The 17,770-nt window shown below is 40.3% G+C and overlaps 1 protein-coding gene across 7 annotated transcripts in view; it reads right to left on the reverse strand.

Moving 5' to 3' along the window:
• The window catches only part of ST18 (ST18 C2H2C-type zinc finger transcription factor), a 322,431-nt gene that overhangs the window by 37,185 nt on the left and 267,476 nt on the right, over window positions 1-17,770 (reverse strand). For all 7 annotated transcript variants that reach the window (XR_013277656.1, XM_077492678.1, XM_077492680.1 and 4 more), the window contains exons 12-14: window positions 12,092-12,207; window positions 4,093-4,155; window positions 1,370-1,438 (exon numbers count right to left, since the gene is read on the reverse strand). Coding sequence is in view for 6 of the 7 variants with exons in the window: in XM_077492678.1 (XP_077348804.1) it covers window positions 1,370-1,438; window positions 4,093-4,155; window positions 12,092-12,207 (248 nt within the window). In the remaining variant the exon portion in view is untranslated. The remainder of the gene's footprint in view (window positions 1-1,369; window positions 1,439-4,092; window positions 4,156-12,091; window positions 12,208-17,770) is intronic.

A 17,770-nucleotide genomic window follows, 5' to 3' on the forward strand; every position in this document is an offset into this window, starting at 1 on the left:
ACTTGCATATAAGCCTTTAAAATTTTTCATGTTAGTGTCAAATAGACTTTAATAGTGTTCCGGCGGCTTTCGAATTTGCCACGCCTCCACACACGCTTAACATCATCTGAATCAAATAAGTTTATCTTGGTCTTATCAGACCACAGGACATGGTTCCAGTAATCCATGTCCTTCCTTAGTCAGCTTGTCTTCAGCAAACTGTTTGCGGGCTTTCTTTTGCATCATCTTTAAAAGAGGCTTCCTTCTGGGATGACAACCATGCAACCATTTTGATGCAGTGTGTGGCATATGGTCTGAGCATTGACAGGCTCACCCCCCACCCCTTCAACCTCTGCATATGTCTATTTCCCAAAGACATCCTCTAGATATGCCGCTGAGTACATGCCCTCAACTTCTTTGGTCGACCATGGCGAGGCCTGTTCTGAGCAGAACCTGTCCTGTTAAACCACTGTATGGTCTTGGCCACCATGCTGCAGCTCAGTTTCAGGGTCTTGGCAAACCTCCTTTATCCTAGGCCATCTTTATGTAGAGCAACAATTCTTTTTTTCAGATCCTCAGAGAGATCTTTGCCATGAGGTGCCATGTTGAACTTCCAGTGACCAGTATGAGAGATTGAGAGCGATAACACCAAATTTAACACACCTGCTCCCTGTTCACACCTGAGACCTTGTAACACTAATGAGTCACATGACACGGGGAGGGAAAATGGCTAATTGGGCCCAATTTGGACATTTTCACTTAGGATGTACTCACTTTTGTTGTCAGTGGTTTGGAAATTAATGGCTGTGTGTTGAATTATTTTGAGGGGACAGCAAATGTACAATTTTATACAAGCTCTACACTCACTACTTTACATTGTAGCGAACTGTCATTTCTTTATTGTTTTCACATGAAAAGATAAAATAATATAAAATATTTACAAAAACGTGAGGGGTGTATTCACTTTTGTGAGATACTGTAAATAAGAGATACATCAGCAGGGGTGAAAGCCATATGTCAAAATGATCAAAAGAGCCGGATGTATACATTTTCTGTAAAATCTGAGCTTGGTCCAACCACATAATGCCTCTCCAGCATCCCAATTTTTCCTATTTGTGATGGGAGGTCTCAATGACCTATTGAGTGTCCCAGGATGGTACAATGATGGGGCCATGCTCCATTTTTATAGGAAGAGTTGAGATTTGCTTGTAAATTCAGCTGCCTGTATCTCTGAATCTACTGATTGTTTTAATTTGGAGCTTTCACAGACCTTTTCTCAGTTTGAATTACCCATATTTGAGACTACTTTACTTTAACAGAAAACCTATATATTGTTCAAATCTCATAGCATGCACACAGTGTAAGCTTTACTTTGATATGAGACACTTACTTGAGTTCCTGGGAGTTTGCAGCCATTAGAGACTTCAGGGTTTTATCAGCCAGTGGACAGCCAGAAACACTGCAAATTACAATGATAACATCACATTAAAGTATTGTGTCCTTGTTTTAGATACTAAGTATTTTGGACTTCTTAATTTGCTTCTATTCAATGGTGTCCCTATACATTTTGTTTCAAACACAAATGTGTCTATACAATTTAGAATAAAGCATAGCAAATGGATTATGCCGGTCAATTATTATTATATTTTTCTTTCAATAAAGTATGCGTTGATAATAATGAACTGATGCGTTATATTTTTATTAGCTGTCTTGTATTTAGACAATATTTGTTTAGTTCAGACAGCTTTAAGAAAGCTTCAATAGGCAGAGTGGACAACTTAAAGGCAGTTGTTAATGACTCCCTTGTGTGTACTTAAAGTATTACTAAACCCACAACAGTAAAATCAGTCTGTATATGCAGTAAAGCATGCTTGTTATACTCACTGTGCAACCTAAGGGGTTAATCCTCTGCATTGTGTAAAGAAGTTGCTTGATCCTGTCTTCTCTTAACCCTTAACCTCCCCTTCTTCCACTGTCCCCAGTCTTTCTGCTGATAGAACAGAGCCTTGGGGGTAAGCTGCACAGTTTGGTGTGTATTGCTAGACAGTTTTTTTTTCTGGGAGAGTGCATGTGATCAGTACAGGGACAATCAGCACTGTCCAGACAGATGGTCAGGGGTAATGCAGCCTCATAGGACAGTCAGAGGAGAATGAAGACTCCTTCTACAAGCTTTAACCAGACACTGATAGAAGTCATAAGACTACTCTAATGCCACGTACACACAATCGGAATTCCGGCCAGAAAAAGACTGATGAGAGCTTTTCATCGGAAAATGTGACCGTGTGTATGCTCCATCGGAATTTAGCTGTCCGAATTTCCTCCAGCCTAAAATTGATAGCAGGTTCTCAATTTTCCAGACGGAAAAACTTTCTATCGGTAATTCTGATCGTGTGTATGCAATTCCGACACGGCAAAAATCACGCATGCTCAGATTCAACTACGAGACGGAAGCTATTGGCTACTGGCTATTGAACTTCCTTTTTCTAGTCACGTCATATGTGTTGTATGTCACCACGTTATAAATGATCGGAATTTGATGAGACCATGTGTAGGCAAGACAGCTTGAGCCGAATTCCGTCAGAATTCCGTCGGGAAAACCATCAGAGCTTTTTCCGACGAGAATTCCGATCGTGTGTACGTGGCATTACTGCTGATGAGAAAGGATAATTAGCAGTTTATCTTTGCTAAAATAATTGCATCTTCATGCTCTGTGTACTGTGGGAGACCAGGTATAGTGAATGCAGAGTCCTGTGTTTAGTAACACTTTAATGTTATATTATTAGATGCATTATATATTTTTGCAGCCCTATTTAATTGTAAATTATAAAGTACCAGATTTGTTGTTTTTATATTGTTGCAAAACAATCTAGTATATGCTGGAATTCCCCTTTAAAGAAATATTTAAAATATAGAAATATAGTATATGTTCAAATTGCAGAACTGGAATTCAGTGAACAGAAAATATATTGAGAAATTGAAAATCATCTAAAATCCACAGTAGGCTTGCTGACAGCTAACTGCCTTTTTATTGTATGCAGGAAGATCTACACAGAAAAATGTTATTTTAAGCAGTGGGGGTTGGTGTTCAAAATTTTGTGGGGGGCGCAAACAAACTGAAAAATTCTGAAAAAAAAACCCATCAATTGCAGCCCCACTGTGCCCATCAAACACAGCCATTGTGCCTATCAAATGCAGCCACTGTGCCCATCAAATGCCACTGTGCCCATCAAACGCTGCCACTGTGCCAATCAAACGCTGCCACTTGCCATTAAACGCTGCAAATGTGTCCATCAATTGCTGCCACTGTGCCATAAAATGCTGCCACTGTGCCCATCGAATGTAGCCACTATGCCCATCAAATGCTCCCACTGTGCCCCCCCGCCTGCCCGCTTGCCATCTGCCTGCCACTTACCCTGTTGCTGTGTCCTCCATGATCCTCCATGCTCCTCCATGTTCTTGATGTCTTCTACCGTCCTCTCCTCCCATCCTCTCCTATGATTGGACACCTGATAGGCATCCAATCACAGTGCCTGTCATTTCAGCCAATCGGGTGTGATGGGTAACAGACCTGAGCACCTGATTGGCAGAGAGGCAGTTCAGTGTTAGGAAAGCGAATATTCATTCCCTTTTCTAACATAGCTGGGTGAACTGCGAGCGCCAAACATGGCGCTCGTAGGACACCATTTTTGACGCCTGTTAGAGCCTATGGCTCTAATTAGGTGCTTCAAAAACACCCCCTGCCACTGTAATTCAGGTGCCCGAAAAAAGACTGGGGATCTGAATAAGGGGTTGTAGCAGCAGCCATGGATAGATTCATGCAATTGAATCTATCAATTGGTGATAGAGGGGGTGGCTGGAGAGAGGGAGGCGCCCCTGCACCCTTATGGACGAGCCACCTCTGCTTTTAAGGCAGGTCTGAACTTAACATTGCATAATTCTTGTAAAACTTTAATAATTTAAACCTTTTATTATGTAATGTATATGAGATAAAAAGCTAGACAGAGAGAATAAGCAGTACTTTACTATTCATGTTTTAGTTGTATAGTTTTTCAGCTGAAATGAAAGTAATACAAAAGCCCTGTATTTAATGGCAGCTTCCTGTGGTTTTTGTACCTGCGATGAGAAGCATAGTTTCCTGTTACATGACCACTACCATCACATCCTGGGGTTGGACAACTGTGAAAAAAAACACAAAAATAAACATAAAGTATTTTGCAGAAATATGGTAGATGCTTAGCATTTGGCATTGAAATATTGTGTTTAACATTTTTTTATCAGTTTTTGTCAGCTGATAAACAATAAACAGGGCTGATACATTTTAAGCAATTAAAAGTGAAAGTCTTGCCTAAAAGTAGATATTACGTAAGCTGGCCATACACAATATGCATTGCAGCCTGTTACTGAATACATTTTCTAGAGCCTAGAACAGCTCTGCTTTGTCAGCTTATAGTGGGGAGAATCCAATTATAATCCGACACTGGGTCACAGAAGAATGAAAGTAAGGGTACTTCTGTGACCCACAAGAGAAGTATGGTCAAAAAAAAGCTTGGGACATTTTTTCTCTTTTAACCAAAGAGACACACAGAGGTGGTTAACAGCAACAAAATAGTTGATAGGTTCACTTTAAAATTTAAAGATATTTTGTTTTAACCACAGTTCATATCAGGGTTGTGTTTTACTCCCAGCAGTAGTAACTTTCTTTTTTAGCGCTTTAAGAAAAAGGGACAATCCTTAACCAGCTTTAGAAAACATCAGCATGGAGAAATATCACCAAAACCAACCACAAGTATAAATGTTTCTCAGTTGTATGTTTTCACTAACCATATATTGCCATATTATATTATTGATGCTCCGATCACATGTCATCTGCAAAGCATAAGTCAGCATTATATGATAAAGCTATAAAGATTCTATATGCTGCTCCTACATGTATTTTTTAAAGTGCATTAACACAATTACCTTCTTAAAAAAAAAATCTACCTGACCCCTATGCATAGCCTAAAATACATGCTAGTCCAGCTTTTACGGTACTAGTTATTATTGACTTGGCATAATTGGTAGAATTTATTTGTGGCAGTTAGGGTGAAGATTTTCCTCCCCTGTACCCCTGGTGCTTTTCCCCACTGGGGTCCTTACTAAGGATTCCCACAATGGCTTTCACGTTCCTGAACCTTATTTCATACATGCTCCTCTGCAAAGCCAGAGGAAATTATGTGACAAAGATCTGGTTCTCAAATTTTCTGACAACCAAATCCGTTGGTGGGAATTCCAATCGTGTGTACACAATTCCGAAGCACAAAGTTCTACACATGTTCTGAATCAAGCAGAAGAGCCTCACTAGATATTGAACTTCAATTTTCTTGGCTCGTCGTACGTCACTGCATTCTTGACGTTCGGAAGTTCTGACAACACTGTGTGACCGTGTGTATGCAAGACAACTTTGAGCCAACATCCGTTGGAAATAATCCCATGGATTTTGTTGTCGGAATATGCGTGTGTACGCAGCATTAGAGTACTCAGGTGGGAGACCAGACATTAAAGATAGAGATTGTGGAATTCTTCACTAATAAGGTGAGTGTGCGGTTGGGTGGGAAGATGGCAGGTAGATGGCAATCCGGGATCAATTAGGTCAAAAAGCTTAGAAGAAGGCTTGGGTTATAATTGCACCATAAAACGATACGTAATAGAAATCAAAGAAGGAGGAATGGAAAATAATTGGAACTAGGACAAGAAGAGGCAAACAGGACAGGGTGGGGAGCGGATGGCACAAAAATACAAAAGGGAAGAGATGAGAAGGGGGTCTGGGCAGCGAGGAGGTGAGGGAGGGTAGGGGAATAAGGGAATTGCCTAAACCATTGCTTTGGTAATTCTGTGTTTCATTGCAAGTACACATAGAGAGGGAAATTTCCAACTTTTTTTTTGCAACACAAGCTTTCTCACTGGGAAGCACAACAAGTATAGGAACATGAAAATTATACAAATCAGTTATGTCTGGTTCTTTTTTTAATCTTTATATGAGTTGTTTTATGAATTGTAATGATATAATTAATTAGCAAAGAGAACTGAAGTATACTTTGTAGTAAGCATCAGTTCTTTGCTGCATATAGTGGTCAGACTGATAAAAGCTGATTTCTTCTTGTTTGCTACAAGTGTCACAGCTCTCTCGTTCCCATTAAAAAAAGCCAATAGATGTTTTTATATTTCATACTGCACATTGTTTTTAGAAAATGTAAATGGTAACAATAGCAATATGACATTTAAAATCAAGTCTCATTTTATTATAAAATACAGTGGAATTTTAGGACAGGCCTTAAAAGTTTGACATTTAGTAGCTGATTCTATCAAACTAGAGAAAACCTTATGCATTCACATTTATTTCTCAGTTTTCAGCCACTTCGATTTTACTGTCCTTTTCAAAATACACACAGAATGCTCTGTTCTGTGTTTAGAAATGTGCAAGACATTATATTAAACCCACAATGTAAATGTTAATAAAAATCAAGTATAAAGTCTGAAATTTAAAGTAAGGTATTGTAAATAGCTTACAGTACTGCATATATTAGCGTTTTTTGTTTTTTTAGAAGTGGATACTCCTGATATTAATTTTATGTACTTGGAAAATTAGCTGGAATAAAATAATATTGTATATGTAGTCATTTCAGGAAGAATGCAGTACTTCTGCATATCCACAAGATGGCAATAAACTGCAGGCATTTTCTAATAAATGCATGGTTTTCATTTTAATCTGAATATACATTTTTATAAAACAAATCAAAGTAAGATTTTTATTAAATTCATGATGGAAACATAAAACTGTATGCAGAAATTCACGATTGTGATTTTAAGTATATATTTTAGCTTTGTGTGCTTCTTTCTGAAAGAAACCTTGTTCAGAAGTTGCTGGTCCTAGAAACAAGCTCTAGTCCTAGAAACTCTGTAATGTTGTTATCACATCTTGGGTAATAGAGTGGCTCTAAATTTAATTTACTGTAGCACTTTCTACAGCTGATGCTAACTGTAAACACAAAAATAGACATTGTGGTAGACCTACAGACTCTTGGGAGCATCCACCCTAAAATGGACCTCCGCTCATCGGAATCCCCCCCCCCCTCCGGCGCCACAATCGGCACCTTTCAGGGGGGAGGGGGGTGCAGTTACCTGGATAATCCAGGTAACTGCACCCACTTCCGGGCTAGCTCTCTGCGGAACGGGCGTAGGTTACACCCCCGTTCCGCAAGCGCCCGCCCCCTTCAGCAAGTGCCCCGCTGCCTGCTGGGAAACACACAGCTCCCAGAGGCAGCGGGGACCGTTCGGATTGCGCCGCGCGGCTCGCGCATGCGCAGTAGGGAACCGGGAAATGAAGCCGAAAGGCTCCATTTCCTGATTCCCATACCCAAGATGGCGGCGGGACCCGGCAGCCGAGCGAGCGATCGGCTTCGGGTGCCGACATCGCGGGCGCGCTGGACAGGTAAGTGTCACTATTTAAAAGTCAGCAGCTGCAGTATTTGTAGCTGCTGGCTTTTAAAAAAAAAAAAAAAAACGCGGAGTCCCGGTGGACTCCCGCTTTCATCTGCTGCTACATTAGCCCCCTTGTACACACTGAATGGCAGGGACACTTTACGTAAAAGAAAAAGAGATAAGCTTTTCATCCCTTCCATAAAATGTCTATCCCACCTCTACAGACAGTTCAAAATGTAAAGACATGAACCAACTTGGGCCCATTTTAAATAATTTCCACCCTGTTCTCTGTGTTCTTAAATTGTATCTGGACCCTGTTCTTTGTGTTCTTAAAGTGTATCTATAGCCAGAATGTTTGTTAATTGATTGATTGATTGATTAGGGAAAACCCCTGCCAGTTTTTTATTGCTGTCTTTGTCCCCTCAAGACAGAATATTTCTTTCTATTTATCGTCACCAAGACAGAGAGTAATAAGAAGGCTAACATTTTTTTATAGGCACAGGAGTTGTAGAGAAATCTCACAATGAGAACACCTACTTCGCTCCTTGCCTGAAGTTCCACTTTAAATTTTAAAATTGCCCATTCATAATTATGCTTACAGGCCCATTTACACTCCATATCTTTGAATTATCATGTGCTACAGCAGTGTGCTGCAACGTATTACACAATATTGTGGGCAACCCAGCACAATGTACTTACATTATGAGACATCTGTGTGTTTTGGTGCACTGCATATTTAATTTATTTGTGCAGTAAGATATGCTGTCAGACCATTCAGAAATTGGCACTAACATTCCGCTGTCCCAAACTGTGAGCAGGCAGGCTCTTTATTGCAGGAAAGACATGCAATGTCTCTTCTGCAATAAAAATACACCTACCTGCCTTCTTGCAAACTTCTCTAGCATATAAACTGCACATTTACAGCTCAGCTTGCATTGCTGGCATGGTTCCTATGTGCCGGGATGACTGACACCTGTGCATGCGCAGGAGTAATGTCACCCGCACTGGCCAGCGAAGATATCCAAAGACCAGCACAAAAAGGTGAGGGATGTGGACCAGTGAAAAAAAGGTACGTTTAGTTCCGTTTTTAACCTCTGACTACCTGCTACAAACAAATAAGCAAAACATTTTTTTTTCTTTAACCAATCTAAGTATATACCAATTTGCAAGCATATGTAGGGCCCTGCCCTAGGCTGGATAGGCCTCATAGTTGTATAAAAAATGCACCATTACCTATCAAAAAAGTGCTAAACCTTTCATCCAATTTCTAAATTGTTGCATTTGTAAATTTCAAAAGCCAGTATAAAGGAATAGTAGTGGTACAAAAAAGCATTCGTAGGTTTACCAAAACATTTTTTTGTATAATTTTCATTTAAGAGGGTGTGGCAGAGGGTGTGTCCTACATACTTTTGCTAATAGGTGTCCCTTGTTCCCATCTCGGATAGTTGGGAGGAATGCTAAGCCTGGTGCTTGATTACTCATGCTTGAGTAGAAGGGTTAGTCACTGAATATATATCTAACCTCAGCCAATTCATGGGAGGGAACAACTAGAAGGTGGCTGGGGATAAAGGCTGTTCTGAGCTCTCTTCTGGTACCCACACCCCAAGGAGGCAGCTTGTGTTACAGAAGAGCTGTTTCTGTTAGGCCTCAGCATTCGCTTGGCTAAGGCCTAAAGGAGCCTGGATTAAAGAGGCTGGAGGACACTTCCTTTGGAAGTTGGGCTGGAGAAGGACCCCCTTTACCAGACATTGTGAGTAGGACCTCATGCCTAGAGCTTCAGGTGTGCCTGTGCTTTGAGGGTTAGACATCAGAGGTTGCTACAGTGTCTCAGGCTAGCTGGCTGTTCCTTCTACCTAAATCAATACTTAAAGGCTGGCTGCTAAAAGACTGAGACTCTGTCCTCTAATGCTTGCATGTGGTTTGGAGTATCCTGTACCCTCATCCCTCTACCCACTTGTGTTGTACTACAATAAATATTCAAAAATACATCCCTATACTAAGCCTGGATTTTGTTGGTGTGCTCTGGAACAGGTAAGGGAAGACCCGGTTTATTTCCAGCTCTGTGGGTAAGAGCTATACATGTATTAAGAGTCTTATTCACTGGGACAGTGCAACTATGAAGTATTATAACTCATAGCCACCAATTAGTAATATCCTAAATGTGCTTCACACTGAACATCACATTTGAGTCTAGCAATGTAAAAAAAATATTAAAAATTACATATATGATGTAGTTTGTCACTAGCATTTACACGGCAGTTTTTATTTTCCTGAGTTATCTCTTTTTTTTGTAATTCCTTTCTAAGTTATCTCTTTAATACATTTTCATTATCTGCTTTTCCTGCCATTAGAGCCTTTATTTTTCACCATTTTATTAAGGGGCCAAGCTATCCAGTAAAAGTTTCAGTTATAGGGATTAGAATAAACTATATAACACTGAGAATGGTAAGTACAATGGTCAGATTGCATTCATATTGTTTAAACCTTTTTTTTTTCAAAAGAAAAAAGGTCTGCCATACATGGTTTGAATCCCAGCTGGTTCAACAGGAATCGGCTGCAATTTGAACCATTAATAAACAGGCTCAATGTACCAAACTGATCGATATATCAACTTGGGAACCACTAGCCTTCTGGATTTGCTTGTGATTATCGCAAGTGGCTGCTCTAGCTGCTAGCGATAATCACTGTCTTCTGTCTTCTGGCAGGGATGGATTCCCCCACCCGCTCTCAACCTCCCCTCCTTCCCCAGCTGGCAGAAGACAATTGTTCGGCAGGAGGGATTCCTCTGTCAGCACTGTCTGTGTTGATTTGGGGAGTTGTGCACATTTCTTTCCTGCAACCAGTGGTTTCAGGAAAGAAATATGCACAGTCTATGGCCTGCCTTACTGTAACAAGTGCAAGTGTTATCTGGGATTGGAGTTTCATTTGCTTGTCTTTTATTAAAAGCCTAAGTTTAGGTTTAAACAAACAGAACACATAGCATTACTTACTTTTGATGCAATGATGTCCCCCTCTCTCTCTCTTTCCTTCCCCTCTCCCCCTCACCCTCTCTACCCCTCCTTAATTCTTCTCCCCTCCCTTCCTTTTGTTTCCTAATTATTTCCCTCCCTTCCACCACTTCTGACACTCCCTTTCCTCTCCCCAACACTGCTCACACTAAGTCGACACCCCTCTCCACAATTCCCACTAGCACTCACTTTAACTAATATTTACAGCATTATTATTTTATACACGGAGGAGTCCACCCCATGTCCCCTCTAGCAGGGCTTGGCAGGGTATCCCCATGGGCTCCGCAGGCTCATGTCCCTCTCAGACCAACACACTGTACACGCAACCTGAAGGTAAGCTATAAACAAATACATTTAGTACTAACAAATTTAATCAAAACTAGAATATCCATCTTACTCTTCCTCTCAATTTATAGAATATCCTTGTGTTTGTAGGACACCGCTGGACATAAATAAACATGATTTGTAACTGTATTTTTGTCAAAATATATTTCTATGCTGTTATATCAGTATTTTTACCAAAGGGTAATTATAAATGCCCAACAATGATGTAGGCATTTTCTATACTTTATATGTGCATTATTAACATTTTAGCTAATATCATTTTATGATATAGCTAATTTCGCAATTTTGTATCTTTAGAATATCTTTAGAATTTACATGCTGTTTGTGCCACTCTAAAAGGCCCTGATGAAGATGGGTTCCCGCAAAATGCATAGGCCACACTCCTGACGCTCTATAGCAGGACTCGCACAACCTGGACCACGAAACAGTAAACTGTACTCTCTTTCAGATTGTAACATGTTTTAAATATTTCCATCCATGGATGGTAAATAAAGTATCTCTATATCTTTTTTTAAAAATATAGTGTTATAAATTAGTATTCACACTCCACCGAGGCACATGTAAAGTCCCACTTCATGTCTTTCTAATTTTTGATGTCTCTAATCTAGTTCCCCCATGCCTATTTGCTGTAATCTTTTGTTACCGGATTAATAGAGCTGGGGAAGCAGTGACAAGCTCTCAAGTGCCGACTATTCCTGCCCATTTCTCCCATCTCCTCCATTCACGATATGGTTTGGGTATAGCGCAGCTTATTTACTTCGTATTTTTGATTTTCCTGTAACTATGTGATACAGTCAAGCTGAACCTGAATTAGGTCCCCCTAGTGACCACCTAGGATATAATTTGAGTTGTATCATAGCACAGTTTCTTTTTCCTCCATTCATAGAAACTATGCTAAAGCTTTTATGAATATAATACAATCTACAATCGCCGAAAGATTACAGCAGCAGAAGTTAAGGTTGGCATTGGGGAAAGAAGATTTCAAGAAATGCAGGAGTCAGCAGCACAAGGGAAATGTGAATTTGTTAGTTAGTAAGTTTTGTTCCCTGTGCTGATTATTTTTTGTTTTGTTTACTAAACTTAAAAAGACATTTCAATCCAAGACTAACCTATCCATTGGGCAACAATGCTGTTGTGCGATTTCAGTGCAGAATGAACAGTGTTGGCAAACTATTACAGGAATTTGGAAATAGTAAGATCAACAGGTAATAATGTTGTTGTTTTTTTCTCCATAGTTAGGTTCTAAGACTTTATTTACAAATATTCTGTCACAGAAAAAAGTAAAAATGTAACAAACATACGTAATTAGCTCCTTCTTCATATCCCTTGAATGAAACTTTGCTTTAGGGCTGGTCATTGTAGCATCTCCAGAGTATTTTGTCTCATCTGTGTTTTCCGAACAGCTTCCAGGATCCAGCTGGAACAATAATGTAGAAATATGTTCAGTTTGTATTTTATTATTGTAATTTTTTTTTTTTAATTGCCAAGGATTTGGCAGCTAACTAAGAAGGCGGACCCTATACCTAGCTAACCTAAAATATACAGTAGACTGTGTCTTTCTCATTGAAAATCAATCAACACATCAGGCTCTAGGTGTCATACTAACGATCAAGAACCGAGAGGCCCAGTTCCCAATCAGCTGATTGCTGTAAGTTTCTGAATGGCTATCATAGTGATCTGTCACTATGCAGCCCAGCCCTGTGTTGTTTTCTCCTCATGAAGGGAGAAAAAGATACATTGGGGTTGATTCACCAATGTTTACCACAAGCGATAAGGGTATCATTATTTGCATAAATTATCGTATACAGTAAACTAAGTCCAAGTCACAAAGAAAAAAATGTCATTAAGCCATATTTACCGGGGGAAAAAAATGAGCCTTATGCAGTATTTACCAAGAAAAAAAAAGTGCCAGTAAAAAGTGCCAGTAAATACCATATAAAAAGCTATTAAGTCCAATTCACAAATGAACCGGGACCCCCAGGCTGTTTTTTAACAAATAGCTGGTTGCTAAGCAGTGGGCCGGGAAGCTGGCTGCCACACCTTTAACAACCGATGACTTATCAGCTGTGAGCAGGCTTCCCCACTCGCAGCTGATTGTAAAAAAATCACACAATTAAAAAAAATGGAAAGAAAAAACGTTGAGGCCCCCCTCCCAGTCCATACTAGGCCCTTTGGGTCTGGTATGGATTTTAAGGGAAACCCCACGCTAACATAAAAAAAAAATGCCCCCCCCTAAAAAACCATACCTGACCCTTATCCAAGCATGCAACCCAGCAGGTCAGGAAAGGGGGAGGGAAGTGAGCTTCCCAGATAAGGGTCTGGTATGGATTTTGAGGGGAGACCCCACGGCGCTTTAATAAAAAAAAATTCCCATTTTTATTCAGACTTTTTAATTGTCAGCTTTTTTTTTTTTTTTTTTACAAATAATAAAGATAAAATAGCTAGAGCAGGGTTTGAGCTAGGTCGGTGTCAGGGCTAGAGTTATGCCATGTACACAAGACCGGACTTTCCGACAGACTAGGTCTGACAGAATCAGTCCTAGAAATAGAACATGTTTCAAATCTGTCTGACGGACTCAATCCCTATCGGGAAAACCATTCGTCTGTATGCTGGTCCGACGGACAAAATACGATGCAAGGGAAGCTATTGGCTACTGACTATTGAACTTCCTTTTTTAGTCGCGTCTTACATCATCATGTTCAAAACGAACGGACTTTTAAACAGACTTAGTCTGTTTGTGTGTGCCCAAGTCCATTCGTTCGAAAGTTCGTCTGGACTCAGCCGAAAGTTTATCGGGAAGGCCATCTGACCTTTTCTGCCGGAAAGTCCTGTCGTGTGTATGTGGCATAAAAATCAAGGTTTGACTCAAAGGTCAGGTCACTGTATTTTAGGTAGGATCCTTTTTTTTTTTTCATTTTGTATCGGTGTCAGTGTCAGTCCCAGTGAGTTTTAGGTAGGACAAAAAAAAGCACTATTGTTTCCAGGCCCTGCTACTGATAGAAACAACAAACAACATACACATATGTGGCATCACTGTGATCACTAGGAGCAGAGGAATTTATTTTGAGTTGTTCTAGGTGGTAGGTAATGGTAGGTAGGTTTACTATTTTGTGGCAGTTTTCCTTTGAAAATAAAACAAAATCAGGAGATATTTATTATACTTCCAAATGAAAGCTCCATTTGTCTTGAAAAAAAAAAAAAAGGAATAATTCACCCTGGCACATTAGGTAGTTACAATGCCATGTACAATTTTACTAACATATGTCAAAGCTGCAAAACTCTGTTTAAGCGTTCACATTTGTTGTACCCTCATTATGAAAGGGTTAAAGTGCTTGTAAACTCTTACAAACCACTTTGACCTACAGGTAAGCCTAGATTAAGGCTTTCCTGTAGGTCCAAGAAATATCTCCTAAACCTATGCGGTTTAGGAGATATTTACCCGAAGACAGCCCCAGGCGCACAGGGCAGGCCGCAGTGAGAGAGAAAGTGAGAGAGAAAGTGAAAACCTTATTCAGTGCACCCAGGAAGCCCTCTTGAAAATACTGAACCCAACTTCTACAACCGAAAGCTAACCTGCTGTGAAAAAGTGTGTGTATTGAAGCCTTAAGATTTTCAGAAAGAGAGGTCAGCACTGGCAACTTATATACTGTACTTCTCTCAGTCAAAGGCTTACAGGCGTAGCAGGCCCCTGTTGAAATCAAGAGAGTTTTTAAGAGTTTTTAAAGGCAAAAGGTTTTTTCATCTTAATGAATTCTATGCATTAAGATGAAAAAACCTTCAGTGTGCAACAGCCCCCCCTCAGCCCCCCTAATGCTTACATGCGCCTCATCTCGATCCACAGAGATAGAGCCTCGGCTGTCCAGCAGTCTCCCTCCTGATTGGCCGAGACACAGCAGCAGGCACCATTGGCTCTTGTTTCTGTCAATTAAAGTCAGTGAGGCATTGAGGAGAAAGAGGGGGTGGGGCCAAGCCATGGCTCCGTGTCTGAATGGCAGAGCAGCAGCTTGGCTCAGGTGTCCCCAACGCAAGCTGCTTGCTGTCGGGTCACTCAGCAGGAAGGATGGACCAGGAGTGCCATTGAATGACCCGAGAAAAGGTGGATCTGGGCTGTGCTGGAAACCAGGGAGCACTTGGCTTTCTGTTTTTGCTCACGTGTGTGGCAGACAATGAGAGTATTGGAAACCATCAAATTTTAAACAAGCAGGGTGGACAGCTGCATAAGAATGTACCCCCTATGAGTTTCAATGCAAACTTCTAATGTTGATTTGAATGTACTTGCCCATGCTCCTTGTGATTATGATATATGCGTCAAGGATTATTTTTGCTCACCAGTGGAATGAGTGAGTAGAAACATGTCTGATTCAAAACAAAAAGATAAAGCTCCTTCTAGTACTGGAACAAGTATGTACAAATCGAACTGCACTTGGTAAAATGTCATTGCTGCCTTTCACACTTACCCTGCTAACAGGACATCTAACCATTTTAGTGAAGTGTAAATCTAGAATATGCAAATGCAATAATGGTTTTATTTACTGTGAGCTCATAGCACCAAAGAGGAATTATGCAGAGCATTATGCAATATTTTTTCTCATATTCCAATTCAAATATAACAAAGGCAGGCCTTTATTGCCATGCTACATAAGCTTAAAAACAAGCCTTTATCTCTTCACTGACCTTTCTGGTTATTTATCAATAAAAAGGTAAAGTCAGCCATCTGTTGTTTTGTAGGTTGAGTGGGTGTTTTTTTAATGATTCAAAATTAAAACAAAGGTATAGTGCATAAATAACTTTTGTCCTTTAAAGTTAGATTCTAAGCAAATGTTACTTTGGGGACCTAATTGCTGTGTACTTTTACCATGGTGTTAATGAGTAACTAAGTCTTCAATTTTATATTTGCTGGATAAAGGCCTCATATAACTCTCATGAAAGTCCTGAGTATCCCCAGCTGTAGAGGAAGTACAAGTCTTAGCATGCTGGGGCCACGTCTGTGGAAATACCTTAAATTCATCAAGTCTGCCCTAGAAGCCTAAGTTTGCCTAAAACAAATAAAATAAAAAAATCATCACAAGGGACACTTACCTTGCGTGAGATGTGCATAGGTGCAGAAACTCAACTAACACCCCCCACTAAACAGCATCAAATGGCGGGTGGGGAGTGCAGTTTCAGAGGTGCCCTATGCACAGAGTTCAGAGTCCAGGGGTGTGTTACGTACAGAGTTGTGCGCTGAGTACAGAGACCAGGGTTGAGTAGTGAGCTACATACTGAGTGCAGGGTTTGGGTGTGCTATGCACAGTGTGCAGCATTTAGCTCTCTTTCACAGGCTGTCCACATCTTACTTACACCCCTCCTCAGTTCTGACCTCTGTGCCACTCTCCCCCAACAGCCACCTCTGCAGGCATCTCCCTCTACAGCCCTCATCTGCTCCCTTCAAAAGCTTCCTTGCATCTCACCTACCTGCCTAAATTGTTGGTGACTCCACCACTCTTTCTCACTTGCAAGGAGATCAGTGGTCATCACTTGATACCACATCCCATACTGCACCTGCATTTGCATTTCCCTAGTCCCCAGCATGAGTGCAGGGCAGGCAGTGAGAGCCACCCGAGAGGAAAGCTGCCCTTGTAAACACAGAAGACTTCTGTGATTGTGCCACTTCTATTCAATGCAGCACAGAGCTGTATTCTGAATGTTTGGAAACAATGACAGACCCCCTCCATTGCCGATTGCTGACTAAAATCAATGACATCAGAACAGAGGATTCGATTGCAACAAAAAAAGGTACTTGTAAACATTTTTGAAAAAAATTATTTTACTGGCATGAATTCTCCTATATGTCTGAACTTTGATGAGAGAGTCTTAGCTTAAAGTATTTTGGTTGAGGCATGGACTGGTCTCTTGAACATGGTAGAGGGAGACGTGAATACTTCCCTTACCTACCTTTTGTTCCTTTGTGGTCCCCTTCCAGTGTTTGTCCACCTCTTGGTTTTCTCTTACTCCCACTCCCCTTCCCGCTTTATTTCTGTACTACCTATTGCTTTTTAATTTTTTATATTCCTTGCTTTAGGTCTCCTAATTTGTATCCTGCAAAGGGTATTTTGTGTGAAACTGTGCTATCGATGATAACATTTTACCGGATATGTGATTATTGATATTTTGTTTATCTCTAGTGAAGATCATGGCATACCTTATTGAGTTGTTATGTAACGTGCATACTCTTTGTATTCTTATATAATTAGAAATGAAGAATTGAAAAAAATAAAATAACTGTCTACTTAAACTCAAAATTCCCCCTTCTGCATGTTTGGAGCAGCACCAGTTGGTGCTCTAAATCATGCATTTGTAAATGTTGGAGCTCTACAGGTAACATGTCATAAAGATATGTGGGCTGACCTTCCAAAGACACAGATTAATAAAAAAAAAAAAAGCAAAATGCACACTATTGCTTTTGGGCTGTACTACATGTACAAACAACAACTGCCATACACATATGCAGTATCGCTGCGATCGTCAGGAGCAGGATAATTTATTTTGGGATGTTCTTTGGTGGTAGGCTATGGCAGTAATAAGAAATATACAGCTACATTTATTTTTTTTTTTATACTAATTTGGGACAGTTTTCTTTTGATAATAAAGGAAAATCAGGAGATACTATATATCTAATATCAAGATTACTATATACTACCAAATGAAAGCCAAATTTGTCCTGAAAAAACAAGTTACAATCCACCTGGATGCACAAAGTAGTTGTGATGATATGTACGGTTTTACTAAAATGTGTTAAAATTGCTAAATTTGCTAAGGCATTAAGATTTAGGCGTGAATGGGTTCATGGCTTGGTAGCCAGTTTACTGAAACAGGCTCTCTTGCAGAGCTATGCGCCCCAATAACATCCCTCTCCTTCTAGTGGCTCTGGTTCCTCCTTCCAACCTCTGGTCACTGCAGGACACACTAGTGAAAAAGGGGTCAGAAGAAGGAAACAAAGC

The sequence above is a fragment of the Lithobates pipiens genome, unplaced genomic scaffold, assembly GCF_037356315.1.
Source record: "Lithobates pipiens isolate NorthernLeopardFrog02 unplaced genomic scaffold, aLitPip1_a1.2 Scaffold_19, whole genome shotgun sequence".
Lineage (NCBI taxonomy): Eukaryota > Metazoa > Chordata > Amphibia > Anura > Ranidae > Lithobates > Lithobates pipiens.